Below are 15,361 nucleotides of genomic sequence, written 5' to 3'. Positions count from 1 at the left end.
AATATTCTTTTTTTGGGAAATTTTGAAATTTTTTCTGAATTTTTTTGATCAAAATTTTAACAATTCAGTAACGCTTTCTAATACTAAAATATACATTAATTTAAAAAAAACTTTAGTTATTTAAAAAAAAAATCCGACTTTCCGCAAAAAAAAGAAACAAAAATTTATTTATACCAAAATTTTTTTTAACTGCGATATTTCCGTTTTAATCCTTTCACTAAGGAAAATCGTTGAAAATATTTTATAGCGAAATTTTAAAGTTTTTAATATTTTTTTCCAGTAATCCCTAAATAGGCCTTCCACTTTTTATCAATTATTGTACACATATTACATAATACAAGCATAATCTACTTATAAAGCACAAACCTTAAAAATTTCACTTCAAATTAAGGCACACAGTTTCAACAAACTTCACGATTAGGAAAAAAATAGAAACACAAAATTATTGAACTTTCCACTTTTTTATACACTTTTACAGAAGATTTTCGAGATGGACACAACCGCTCACTAGACGCTTTGAGGAACAAGTGTGCCATTTACGGCCGCGCAATTGACTCTTTAGTCCAAAAAACGTGGACGGACCGGAAGGACTCACACAGGACTCGCGCTCCGCGACGAAAGTGAATGCGAGCAGTGTCATGTGTGTGTGTGTGCGGACATGAGTATATGTAAATGATGAATCGTGTGCACTCATATGGCACACAATAAACGCAACAACAACAACAACGACATTAATAATAGTTAGTAGTACATTTAAGTCAGAAAAGTGAATAGATAATTGGTCCGAATAAACCACCCCTGCGGCCGCGACGCTACCTGGTTTACACTCAATTCCACTTCAAATGTGGGCAAGTGTGCTGACACTTGACCGCCGTTCCAAAAACAACAACAGCAACACTCGATAAAAATAAAATAGAATACAGGACACAAACACAAGCAAACATTGTTGTTGCTGTTATGGACGAACTCATTTGGTGGCGTGCACGAAAACAACAATTGCAGAGCGCAGAGGTCGAAGTGTGGGCACTGCTCTACTTGATCCCAAAGGGACCTAACGGCTATCAAAAGATCAGCAAGTGTTGTTAAAATGCATTCAATTCAATCATATGTGTGTGCCCCAGACAAGCATTGGTCAAAACCTTAGTTCAGCAAGTCAGTTGGATAAGTCAATACAAACGGGTATGCACGAACCAAGGTGACTCGATTAAGTTGGGATTGTCAGGATACTTAATTGTGCAGTGCTTGTCACTTATGAAGGACTGCAACACAGGTTGCACAGGTCCGCATGCACAACAACTACACAGGTGTAGTCCTGCAGGTGAGCTGTCACGAAACATCCCTTCGAAAGCTGACTCAACAACCCGTTCCAGCCTATACAACTCAACTCAACAACGCTCAACTCAGCTGAGCACAATTATGCATAATTCAGGCAGCAGGTCGTYCAGTTCCGCTGCGTGTGTGGGGGGTACGCTTGCAGATTGTTGCATGCCACGAAACGCCGAAACACTTAMGCGGACAAGACGTCAAGCCAAGGCAAGCCAGGCCAAGTCAACCACCACTGTTCCGCTAGATTGCGTTCCGAAAAGTCATATAGCACCTTTGTCTTTTGCGGTAGCGCTTCAGCACAGGTGTTGCCTTGCCGACACACACACATACACACTCGTATGATTTTGAGTGGTTGGGGGTTGTGTTTGCGGCAGCGTAGCGCGTTTTGACAATACCGCAAGTAGGGTCAAAAGTCAAATTTTAAGCGCTACAATTGATCTAAATGATGACTCGGTCATGGTGCGCCGAGCATGAGACCGTCCAGCAAGGGATGTTCTTGTTGTCTAAGGGACGGGGTGCAATATTTGTGTAAGAAAATAAGCCATAAGTCACAAAGCATGTGGAGTTCTCACGATTAAACTGCCCAAGTACTAAATGGTCTCCGAGAAGAGGAAGGTATAATGATGAGGATATGATAAGATGTTCTTACGTTCACAAGTTGTTGAAGAAAAAACAAAAACAAACATAATTATGATAAAGTCAATTAGAATAGTTAGCGTCGCTTGTGGGAACTTCACGTAACTGAAAAGGAATATTCAAATTTGGCGAAGATATATATCATGGTTGTGCCATATGGCTGCATGAGAACATTCAAACATTTCTTTTTAATACGTGATAGTAAGTCTAAATCTCTTTTGTTTGAATGGATACGTTAATAAACAAAATTGTCATATTTAGAGTAGTGATAACCCAAAAGCACAACGAGGGCTTGTTCTTGATGTCCTTACATCTTCAGAAAAATCATTCTTGCTACGTATTTCTACAAAAATGAAGCCGACCATAATGTTACAGTCAATATAAAGACTACCGATCCATTATTAAGAACTTTTTCATTCTAAATTGGAGGATGTTCTTGCGGACGACCTTTTGTTGCCATACTGCCAACGAAACAATTAATTTATTGGCATTATCTCATTGCCAGATGTCCTGGAGTTCCCGGTTCCATGTCACAAAACCGTTAGTTCGGCAAGAAACTATGCCCAGGTTGGACAAGTGTTTCTTGAGCCTGCAGTGCTCAGCGCGACAAAGAGTCCGAATTTGTCTCGGCGGAGATCTAATCTTATCTCTAAACCTTTGCTAAACTGTAACCTCCTAATAGTAATTTGGCGTGGCGTATTCTTGTTGCCTGTTGCCAGTGCCATTCTCTACCCACTCTCTCCTCCGTACGCAGCAACTTTTTAGTGGTTTGGGATCCTACCGCAATGCCCCATCATCCTGAAAGCCGCTAGTTCATCGGCTCTCATTGCCGGCTACCCTTTTATGCCCCGGCACCCAGACCAGGTGTACACGGTTGCAAACTAATGGGCGGTTCAGGCTTCTATACACTTGTCCACTAATAGCGATTTGACTTCATAAGCTGAGATCGTTTTTAGTGCCTTTGACTATTGCCGAGTATAGCTATACGCTGGTTACGATTGTTGCGTTCGAGATTGATTTCTGCACACTGCATAGACTTCTGCTTAGTAGATGCTCGGAAAACATCCTATTGGTATGGGAAGCTTGCTATGCGGTCCCGCATTACCTGTTCCAATGCCTTCTCATGTTTTCGAGCCGTCAGTGTACCACTGGATAGTGCTGCCTCGCAGTAGTAAGTCGAGCGTTGAATCACTCCATTCCACCTTACTGCGGAGAGTAACTTCAAACTTCTTCGTTCTTGGAAAGAGAGCCAGTGGTGTGTCTTCTCCTAAGGACTACATTTGTTGAGACGACAACAATTATAGGATAGGACCCAAGCTAAGTCCTTCCTGTTTTAAAAATTATTGAGACTTAAAACTATCCGATTATCCTTATATCACCATATTCGTTAGATTTTCTGATAGAATCCAATTCCTGGCGTCTAGAAGAGTGGAAGAAACAATGCTTCTATACTAACTTCAACTAACTCGAAAAATTTTCCAATGAAAATAATAGTTTTATCAAATGACATACAACATATTCATAATTCTGCAATCCTTCTATTAAAGAGAAAGTTATAAAGTTATATCTCGTTGCACAATTAATCACGTGACTTTTGTTCACACTTTTTTATTGGGGTTTCTCATGCCCAATCACTCATTTCCGATATGTGACAGCAGATAAATAGCGAGTGCCATCCCTCATTCAATCCTTTGGGAGTTGCACGCATGTGCATTTGAGTCTGAAGTCAAGTTAATGTTGCCTAATCGTAGCATCAGCGCACAAATTAAGATCATCATTGATTCATTGTTCGCCGCCACATACACTAAAATAACAACAACCGCAACAACAATGGACACAGCAGCGCTGCAATACTGAATTAGAGGTTGGTACGTGCTGGGCGCGTGTGCCGCAGTCAATGTGGCGCTGCCAATCAAGCCAAGGTGCCGTGATAAATGATGACAATCGGCGGCGTGACGATTGATGGCACATTGATTAGAAATTGAGTGTCCAAATCAGGCGCGGAGAACCGCATGCGCGCACATTAACACACAAACACACACACTCCTGTACGCCTCACTGCGTTAGAGTTTCACGAAAGAGTTACGCAGCAACCTTGATTAGCGCAGCGCATTTTGTATTTGTAACTTATGCATTGTTGTTTGTGTGCAGTTGGGCAATTGTCGCGCAAATTCGTTGTCATTACAGCAGGCAGTCCGCGGCGGTGGGAAGCTTTTCATGCTCGCAGCTATTGTCTGACAGTCAGCATCGCGGTATTCGCGTGTCCATTGCAACTTCATCTTCTACTGCAGCAACAACAAGCGCTGGCGCGCGCTGCTCAATTTCAAATTCTCGAAAAATCAATTTCGAATTCAATGCCAATGTTGCCTAAACTGCTGCAGTTGTCAATTCTGTTAACGGTTGCCAGCAAGTGACAGCAAATGATTGATTCTACGCTTCAATAGCTGGGCGCCTACTCACTGTTGTTTGTGTTTGTTTGTAAGTAAGCGTGAGCGCATCCGCATGCGCAAAAGGGTTAACTTTAAACATCTATGTACGACTTTGCATGCGAAGGCGTAACGCGAAGCGGATATCGCTCAACTTAGTCAGCGCGAATTGAGCCCAACGCTCCGCTGTGACACGTTAATTGAATTTTAATGCAAGTAATGCCTTATTTTTATGCGAAATGTCTTAGCACAATGACATTGTGCAAAATTGTGCAATGCGATTAATTTTCCGCTTTGTTAGCTAACGGATGTATTCCGGTGAATTCTTTCTCTGCCGTCATTAGAAGGATGAGCGCAACTAAAATGTGCGCTGTGTTCATCGGCGTACTGACTTTTCTCTTGAAATGGGATTCCCAACCGCATTTATGCAAAACAGCTGGCCACAGTGACAAGCGTTGAGTAAGCTTTTGTTGGCAATTCCCAKAAACAGTTCCGTGTTTCGATTTGTAGGTGATCTAGTTTATTTGACTTATAGAATTTTTCCACTTAATTGAATTACCTCATCGCAGAAAAAAAAAGACTGCATATGAAATACRTATAAATGCTTATATCTTTTTACAATCGAGTTATCGATTGATTGGTTTCCACTCATAACTTTTTAAAGAATTTTTATTAATTTAATTTCTTTAATTTTAACCGATTAATTGCATTAAAMCTTATTTTAAATACCCTTTATAAATACAAAAGATCGCTTGCAAGATCCTTAAATGGCAGCTTGTATGGCAACTATRTGATATATTGATTYGATTACGACGGTTCCGACAAATAAGCAGCTTCTTGAAGAGSAAAGGATATGCTTAAAATTTCAGATMKATATCAGAAAAGCTGAGGGACTAGCACGAGTGTATACAGWCAGACGGACGTGGCTGCATCGATCCAGCTCGTCGTTCTGATAATTTACATATTTATATACTTGAAAAGTTCTCCGACGTTTAGTCAGGAGTTACAAACTTCCTGAAAAACTTAATATATTCTATTCAGGGTATAAAAATAAATAAAAAACAAGTAAGGAAGGGCGAAGTTCGGATGTCACCGAACATTTTATACTCTCGCATGGTAAAGTGATAATCGAGATTCCATTATCCGTCATTTATATATTTTTTTATTTTGCGGTAAAATTAATTAGATTAGATCAATTTGTGTACTTTGAGTATTGTATTGTATTTTCATTTACTTTAATTGCATTGAAAAGTTATAGGCCGATCACGACAATTTTTCCGCAAGGGATACCTCAGCTCAAATACCGTATTTGTGTAAAGTTTTATTCCGCTATCATCATTGGCTCCTAATGGATATATTATATAGAGAAGGCATCAGATGGAATTCAAAATAGCGTTACATTGGAAGAAGGCGTGGTTGTGAACCGATTTCACCCATATTTCGTACATGTCATCAGGGTCTTAGGAAAGTATTATATACCGACTTTCATTGAAATCGGTAGAGTACTTCCTGAGATATGGTTTTCGGTCCATAAGTGGGCGACGCCACGCCTATTTTCAATTTAAAAAAAAACCTGGATGCAGCTTCCTTCTACCTTTTCTTTCGTAAAATTTAACGACCTTTTTGGTTAGTCGGTTAACACACTTTTAGTGATTTTCAACATAACCTTTGTATGGGAGGTGGGCGTGCTTATTATCCGATTTCTTCCATTTTAGAACTGTATATGGAAATGCCTAAAAGAAACGACTCTATACAGTTTGGTTGATATAGCTATAGTAGTTTCCGAGAGATGTACAAAAAACTTAGTAGGGRGCGGGGCCACGCCCACTTTTCCAAGAAAAATACGTCCAAATATGCCCCTCCCTAACGCGATCCTTTGTGCCAAACTTCACTTTAGTATCTTAATTTATGGCATAGTTATGACACTTTATAAGTTTTCGGTTTTCATTGCCCATCTTCGAACTTAACCTTCTTATGGAGCCAAGAAMTACGTGTACCAAGTTTCATCATGATATCTCAATTTTTACTCAAGTTACAGCTTGCACGGACAGACAGACGGACGGACGGACAGACAGACATCCGGAATTCAACTCTACTCGTCACCCTGATCACTTTGGTATATATAACCCTATATCTGACTGTTTTAGTTTTAGGACTTACAAAMAACCGTTATGTGAACAAAACTATAATACTCTCCTYAGSAACTTTGTTGCGAGAGTATARAAAATATGGAAGCGTCACATGTAGACTAAGATCCTGTTTTTTATTTTGTGTCAAATATTATGAGTTCCAAGAATGACCTTCGTCTGCAAAGTGCATATTGACGCAATAATCGCCATTTTGTATCAAAAAATGTATAGGCCAGTATGCATATTTGATAAAGCATGAATAAAGTAAATCTCTACTCCCAGAACAAATTGTCAAAGATATGCACTTTTTAGGGCTCCAGACTGGTCTAGTCTATTAAGCGAGTTTCCGATAATTGAACGAACTGAGCAATGGGCAATAAAAGAAATATTAGTGGGTTCAAGAACAATGTTAAACTCGGGAGCATTCCTYTAAATTAGTTATGCGACATTTTCCAACTCTAAACCACAACGATAATTCATGAAATGAACGATTTCCAAAAGCTAGAAATGCAGTGATAGAATCACGTCTGCAGTCTATCTGACGTGTCTAATGTAGCCTTACGTATGTTAAAGTGTGGAATGTGTTAACACTTTTATCAGAGCTGCACTGTACTTCTTTTAAGACTTTAAATATGCAATATTGGTATTTAAAAGCCTGGCGAGATTAGATTGCGCTATAGCTAAAGTCGCCTTTTGACTGGTAAGCAGAGTCCTTTATAAAGCCAGGATACTCCTGCCTCACGCCTGTACAAATTTTGGGACTGCGCGGGGACTTTTAGTTGATCAACGACCGCCAGACACATCCAAGCTTTAAAGCAAAAAATTAAAAAAAAAAAAAAAAAACAACACAAGAAAGCAATGGAACTCCAGCATGTGTCTATGCTACTAATTTCGAAACTTAGGGTACCTTTTTATGCAATTTCATAAACTATATGATCTGCAGCGATTTTGCTGTGGCTTGGTGTGATACACCAATCATATCTAGGTCCAACTTGTTAAAAAATGACAGGAAAATTTGAAACTACTATRTCTTAAATTGATAGCTAAACTTTATTAAAGTAATCAGCCAAATGTCAGTAAAATATATCAGATGTGTCTGAGACTGCACAAGAAGGCTGGGGAGAGTCGTTTCGGCGCCGTTCGCAACAACTCGGACTGACGCATGGAACGACTTGCTGCATTTTACATCAAGAGCTTAAATTGAAAGCGTACACAATACAACTTGTAAAAGAACTGAAGGCGCTCGACTTTCCCAAGCGAAATAGCTTCTACGGGCGACATTTTATTAAGTTTCTGTGTTTTYTCTTTAAAARAGTAAGGAACCTCGAAACGGATCATCCTTYAAAAGCAAATAATGACAGAAAATTAAAGAATCTAAGATTAAATTAAGATGCTAGGGTCGCCTMATGCTTAGCTATGTTCACAACTTGCACGCTGGCCTTGAACAAAGTTTTTTCCTCGAATGCGGAAACACCGGCAAAGCACACATATAGGTAAGCCACATGACATTTCTAACGAATTTTCTTTAAATAAATTCAAAATTTTGTGAATCAAATTAACTCTGRAAAACGCACATTCACAACATGACCGCTACCGTGAGCCAACAAGCGAGCGAGCATGCCTCAAGGGTTCTAACCAGATGTCCTTCTGGCGCGAAGTCCTTGCAAGAAGGGGTGTGCAGTGCGTGCGCAGTGCACCGGAACACGAACGAAGAMTCGCTGAATGTCATTACAGAGCACGAAAYGAAGTAATAAGTAGACACATACATRCACACACATACTTAAAAWTGTATTAAAATACGTTAAGAATTTTCACGTGAAACACCGGAAAGTTAATAAAGTCCGTTGTAGAAKGTTTGGCGGCGAGGCAGCGGCCAGTAAGTCACCGCTGTCGGACAGGTGCGCGGCTAAATGTTGGGAAWTTCTCGCGCGAAAACGGTTACAAAAGTAAAACCTTGCCGTCAAGGTGATATACCGTGCCGTTAYGCATGTGTGCATGTATGTTAATGTTTGCATTATTAATTTACATAGAAATGAAGCAGCGAAATGCACAATATAAATGTGCGCAATTTYATTGAAATTAATCCTGAGCTGTTGGGCGTTGCGTGTCAAACGGTCGCTTACAAGCGCCTTAAGCGCCTATCATGCCGTCAGGATAAGCGCGCCAACTAACGCACAAGCGTCGGCAAACGAGCGATCAGCGGCCAAATCAACAGATCGCAATCGCAATCACACGCGTTACACGACACAAACACACACACGCACAGATGCATATAGCCAGGCAGTGGCTTTGATTGTGGCGCGTTCAATTTGGCTGCATGAATCCCACATATTTGTAATTAACCGCGTCACGCATGCGCCGCCACAACGCAGCCACCACCACCGCATTGGCTGCGATTGCCGCGCTGATTGGCGTTTGTGCTGTGACTGTCAAACGGCCACACGACAAGTCAGCGCTACCTCAATGTGTACATTTAATAACCATGTGAAGCAAAAACAACCGCTGTTAAGTCGAATTGTTGCACAAAAACTAATAAAATACTGAAAATATAAAATGAGCAAATATATCCTGCGTCTGCTGAAGGCTGTTTTGTCATATGTTTGTGATGTGTTGCATGTGTGAATAGGCTCGTGTAATCACCGAAGTTAAGCTGTCGAATAATGCCACTGCCTAGTGATGATAGCCAACAGCTACTGAACTGACTAGTCATAATGGTTTTGTAGGTGGCGCACAGTGGGCTCACCAAGGCCAAATATGTATATAGTACTTCAAGCAAAGAGAGATAGTGCCAACCTTTTTTATACTATATACACAAACAAAATCGTGTCAACAAAAATTTSAAGATTTTGAATAGTAAAACCAATYTTCTTTATTTCTATMTTTCTATCTTCCTCAMATACATCTAGCAAACCATTTAATGTGGGTTATCGTTATGATGGAGAATTTCGATTCTTTGYATCTTTCGCCACTTTAGTTAAGAAAGCTAGGTTGGATAGGGTAAGGTTAGGAATTCGATCAGGACAGGTATTTCACTTGAGCAGCTGAGAACGCCAGTCCGTTGTGGTACTTAAAACACCTTTATAACAAGTCATAAGATCCTTACAAATCGACAAAGCGCKTTGAGCCTATCACAAACTTCTTGAGACGGTTAATGCCCRTTTCTGCTATGACTTCTGGTTCGCTGAASATAAGRCTACCGAGATGTTTCAACCTCGGTCTTTCAAAGGCTGTACAATGGAGACAGAAGTGCCTGAATGTTTCCAACTTCCATCACCCATACAACTTAGACAACATTAGTCCGAAAAGAAAATTTGCCTTACCGCATGAATGGCAATTGTACAGCATCCGGTAAGAAACTTACGATTCCGGAAAAATCAACTTTGCTAAWGGCAAGTAGTTTAGTAGATATCCGACRTTGTACTCTGCGCCAAAAAGGATCTCACAACTTCACAAGAGCTGGCTTTAAGATAATTAATCAGAAAATTCTTTTTCCATATACTATGAAAAAAGAAGTCGATATCTCACAGCATACAGACAAGCAAGCAGGTGTTCCCTGTCTTCTTGACTTTTGAGCTGTAAGCGTTGGTCAAGATCCAGCACTTGTTCACTTCACTCCTAACACATCACGRTTGTGATGCCAAAGAACAGAGCCACAACAAAATCCTCAAGTCGCTAGCCGGCAGCACAAGAGTAAAAGTCCAAGAAACGTTGTTGGCAACATACAAAGCAATTGGCCTCCTTTAACTACGTCGCACCAATATTTTCGCCTGGATGCAGTGAAACGCAGACGAGGCAACTTTAGACATCTAAATTCGGATTAACCTCGGATTATAATGGGATGTCATCTATTGGACAAATAGACAATGAGGCCTATATGCTTCCAGTTACGTAGTTATTTTCATAGGAACCATACCTGCAGTAATTTACTTGAAATGGAATCATCTCCTAAGAGCTTAAAGAGGCCCAGCCTCAACTACGTTGAAGACATAACACTACACGCCGACCAGACTTCGGATGCAATTAAGTTCAGACATTCACTGACCGCCATTCACATTGGAGCCTTAAAGCACCTTCACCGACACCTCCGTGAATGGTGTACTGCGGGTCGAACTAGCATCCATTGCAGACGATGAGCTCGAGTTGTCGCGAGAATGTACGTGACCCTTGCACAACTTCGTTCTGGATGCTGGTACAGGTTAAACTCCTACTTATCCAGAATCGACGCCGACTTACCAAATATATATCTAATAGGCTGGCTGAAGTAGATATTAGCCCTCTCAATGAATTTAGGCGGTTTGTAGATGTGCGACGATCTTTTTAATCTATACCGATAAGTTCTAGGTACAATTATAACGGGCAAATGACTCTAACTGTTCAAGTAAAATTATTCGACGCCTCACGAAAAACAGCCTATTTAACTAACCTAACCTTCCTCAACAGGTTTTATGGTTGTTATATTCTTTTATTATAGTATAAGTATAAGTATAAATATTTGTCTGAGCAAAAATTGATTTTTGACGGACCAATAATGACCAATTTTTTAACTTTTCGATTTTTGTCGATCATACGTCATTGTACATACCTACATATATGTGTATATCTAGTAGCTTCAAGTGAGCAGCTTATTTTAGGAAGAAGGGTATTTTTTATATAATATACATCAAACAAAAATACTTATCAGCGATGAATCTCAAATGCAAATATAAATTATGAATGCGCCGAATACGCGGATCACGATTAAATTGAGCATATGCCATATTGTGAGCGTATTTGCCTTGATGAGGCCACTGATGAGGCGACATTGTCGACGCCTGGCCGCCAATTACAGTCACGCGTTACACCGATCTTACGTATGTGGCTGTGTCATGCGCTGTCAACACTGCTGTGCACGGCTGAACGCCTGATCACCACACAAGCCAGTCCGACTGGCCTGTGCGCCTGAAAGTGCGCGGCAGTCAAACTGATTGCGCTGATGCTGCAATGTGGCACCAATGGTGGTTGTTTAACTTGATATTAATGTTTTTTTTTTTTTTTTTTTTTTTTTTTTGTTGCACTGGCTTAATGGAATTATCAAGCATTTTAATAACAAACGAAAACATATGCGGTCGCCTCATAATGCGCGCCAGCAATGAATCTCGTATTGTGCGCATGCGCAGGGCGCGCAGTGAAGCGCGTAAAGGGTGTGAGGAGGAGAGTGTAAATTTAAATTGAAATCCCCGCAAACAATAAACGCCATGTCTCATAATTATTCTCACAATGTTATTAATATTTCATTTATTGTTCTTGGCTTTAAATTTGTATTATGTTGTTGCTACTGAAGCATGTATGTATAACTGTATATTTGATGCTTATCGCAGTGGTAACAACAGTAGCAGTGTCAAGCATTTGACAAACCCTTCCACTGGCGCCCTCGCAAGCGCATTGTCAACTCTGCCTTGTAATGCGGCAATCAAAAGTCTGCGAGGATCAAACCTAAAGCTGGCAGCTCCTGCCACAGGACATGCGCAATTGTGTGATTGCACAAAGTGTGAATAATGTTGCAAGTAATTGCAGCATCCAGTATATATTCACATGCACAACATGTGTGCTTATGTGCACATGTTCGCCGTTGTAGGCAACAACAGCAACACGCGTGCCATGTGGCAAGTCACGCGTATTGCCGCTGCGCGCGTTATCAATTGCATGTTTGCGCTCACTAATCGCCAATCATATTTGCTAAGCACAAACATTGCCCTTGCACAGCAGCACCACCACCAACAACAACAACAAGAACAACGCATACAAAGAATGCATCATTTTTCAATTGGCCGCCGTTGTGGTTGCACAGCTGCTCATTTTCCCGTTCCAGCGGATCAGCCGCTGCAGCATCGCGATAAGCTTGACAGCGACATCGAAGTCAAATAAATGGCAGATAAATGTACAAATGCGTTAAAAAGTAACGAATTTAGTTGGCAGACATGAACCTAACTATTCGTGCAACACATCAGTGTGTATTTGTGGTGTGTCTCCTCTCTGTGTGATTAGTTTATCAATAGAAGCGTTCTTTACTCACCATTATCACGTTCGCTCTTATCATCGCCTTGCAGGGACCCGCTCGTCGYGTTTAACGTGCCCGCATCGGCGCCATTGGCGAAGCCATCGTTTAGGTGTATGGGTGTGCGCGGCCGTCCATCGATGGTGATTTCCTCGCCGGCATTTATATCACGATTTGTTTCATACCAAAGCTGTGCAAAATCAACGTGTTATTTAGAAGAAAGTTAAATGTGTATTTGTTGTTTGTAAGAATATGCATTGCACTCACATATCCTGTCACCAGGAAGTTCTTCAGATTAGCCTCTCCATCATTGTCGACAGTGCGTATTTTGCGCAGCCACGTCGCAACATCTTGTGACGGTTCCAACCAGCCGCGGAAATGTGGACCTGCAATGACCTGTTGCAAAAAGCTGCATTTAGTTTCAAGTGTGATTAGGCTTATAAAGGTATGTAAGTAAGTATTATTGTAACGAAGCATGGAAATGTAGCGACTATACAATGTTAAACGATAATGTGGGTTTATAATGCTGATATAGGGGTTATTTTGATATTTGAAGATTGCTGACATACAAATTGAGTGTTGAGAATCAGGAACTTATATGAAAAATTTTTTTATTTGACCAGATTTCTTCACGAAATTTTACTAAAATTGTTGTCAAATACAACACAATAAAAATTCAGAATTCATATAGCATACAGCTGCCAATCGAAATTAACGCTTTTTCTCTCCTTTTTCATTTTACTTAATTTTTCTTTTCAATTGTAGTTTTTCATTTTTATTGAACTTTATAATATTTTTTTCAAGAAAAACTTCAACACACCATGCTTCACATATACATTGTACAAATGTATGTATTTACATTAGATAAAACAATCTAGAGCAATTGCGAGCGCCATCTGCCGTGCCGTAGCTAGCAACGAAAGTGTTATACCAAGTTAAGTTTGAATGTGTGTGCACCAAACAGCAAATGTGGTAAGTAAATTAGCACAGTGGTGAGTAATTAATTGCTTTAGCAAGCAAGTACAACACATTCAACCAGAGAACTTCAAACATAATAATTAAAAAATTAAATTAAATTATTTTATTTACAGCAAAAAATGTATTAATAGTAAAATATTATTCAAAAGAATATCAAGAACCAACGCTCATAAACTTTTGGGATTATCAGCAATACATATTCAGCATTGCTATTTATAAGACTTGAACTCATACGAGTATTCAGTTAACTTCATTGTATAATATATTACTAATCGCAGTTTTCTTACCTATTTACTACCATATTTACCTTTTTTATTGTATTTTGTAGGAATTAAAAGCAATTTATAATTTTTTCTTCACAAGTTAGCAGACAAATGAATTCATTAGCCATGCGAAATTTCAAGAAACGAGTTAACATATTTTTCTTGTTTACAATATACAATGCAATAAATACTTTTTTCCAAGCGTTCCATTCATCTTTAGTCGATTTCATGTTTAGACGTAAATATTTTCCTGTTGTGTTGATATTATATATGATATTATATAAAGTAGTAAGCGAACACTCAAAAGTGCTTAAAAACACTTATGACGTATTTTGTGTTCATACCTTCGAATTCATTCTAATATGAAAAAATTCAGGGCAAAGGCCACAACTATTACAACAGATTTTGCGAAAGAAAAAATTCATTCAGATAATGACTGTGAAATGACTATGAGTTGAACAATGGAATATGTATTCATGTAGTTAGATATACTTTTACATATAGATGGTATGTAGGGTTACATGCATCTGTCACTCAATAACTACTGCCAACAATCATAATGTTTACAATTCTAGAAAATTGCAATAATTTTCTGAGACAAATCACGAACTTTACAATTCCCCTTAAAGAGGCTTCCAAATATTAACAATGACTAGTTAGAACATCCGTTCATAATGAAATTTAAGTGTGAATTAAAAGATAATTTGAAGTTGAAGTAAAGATAAAGCCATATACAAAGTCTTCATTATTAGAAACTTTTCTAAATTTTGCGATTAGGCGATAATTCGATTAACATTCGAAGGAAAACTTCAGAAGCTTCATGTTTTTGCACTTCATGATGATATTTCAGCTATATGTTTTTGGACAAGTTCCACCTTCACATAAATATTATCCAACAAAAAGAGTGATCTATAAATTTCAAGTCTACCCTGAATGACTAATACATATTATGTATAGGTTTTCTTAAATAAAATAAGTGTGATGGGTTCTTCGCTAATATCTGCTTAGAGATCATCATAGGAGACAGGAAAGAAAACTTAATTTCGGCTGCACCTATACGCTTTGCAATTGCATTTTTTATGTATATTAACTGAGTCCGAATCCTACGGAAAATGGGAAAATGCTTTTCTATTTCTTCTAACCAATTGTTTGATATAAATAACCTTCAAGTCGTAGCGTGAAGCTATCCTTTCTAATAAAAAAAATTCTACACAAAGAGATGATTTTGATGGGTCAGTCTGAAGCTAGATGCTATAGTTGTCTGATATCGACAGTACCATACCATTTGGTTACGAAGGGCACGGAGATTTCCTTCCCGATCTTGATGGAGCTTGTGGTATTGCTCAACGTCAGTTTACGCATCTGTACTAGTTTTATGAGTGTACCAAATTCATGTTGAGGATGCTCATACCATGGTAGTAGGCGCAGATTGTGGGGTCTCTCTTTTGTGGATTGAGCAAAGCACACTTAAATTTCAATCAGCGCGCATGAGTCTGGTCTGGCTTTAGTTTGGGCGGTAATCCTTCGGCCACTGCCACATTGTTGCTCTTCAGACGAGCAATTGCTATT

General features: G+C 39.3%; 1 protein-coding gene across 1 annotated transcript in view; it reads right to left on the bottom strand.

Moving 5' to 3' along the window:
* LOC108973537 (transcription factor hamlet) overlaps positions 1-15,154 on the bottom strand; it is a 34,475-nt gene extending 19,321 nt beyond the window's left edge. The window contains exons 1-3 of the mRNA XM_018940880.1: positions 15,075-15,154; positions 12,819-12,960; positions 12,570-12,741 (exon numbers count right to left, since the gene is read on the bottom strand). Of these exons, the coding sequence (XP_018796425.1) occupies positions 12,570-12,741; positions 12,819-12,960; positions 15,075-15,154 (394 nt within the window). The remainder of the gene's footprint in view (positions 1-12,569; positions 12,742-12,818; positions 12,961-15,074) is intronic.
* Between the last annotated feature and the right edge of the window lie 207 nt (positions 15,155-15,361).

This window comes from Bactrocera latifrons, unplaced genomic scaffold (genome assembly GCF_001853355.1).
Source record: "Bactrocera latifrons isolate USDA-ARS-PBARC rearing strain unplaced genomic scaffold, ASM185335v1 scaffold_49, whole genome shotgun sequence".
Taxonomy (NCBI): Eukaryota; Metazoa; Arthropoda; class Insecta; order Diptera; family Tephritidae; genus Bactrocera; species Bactrocera latifrons.
The sequence above is the reverse complement of the archived record's forward strand: the minus strand, read 5'-3'. Positions and strand labels throughout refer to the sequence as shown.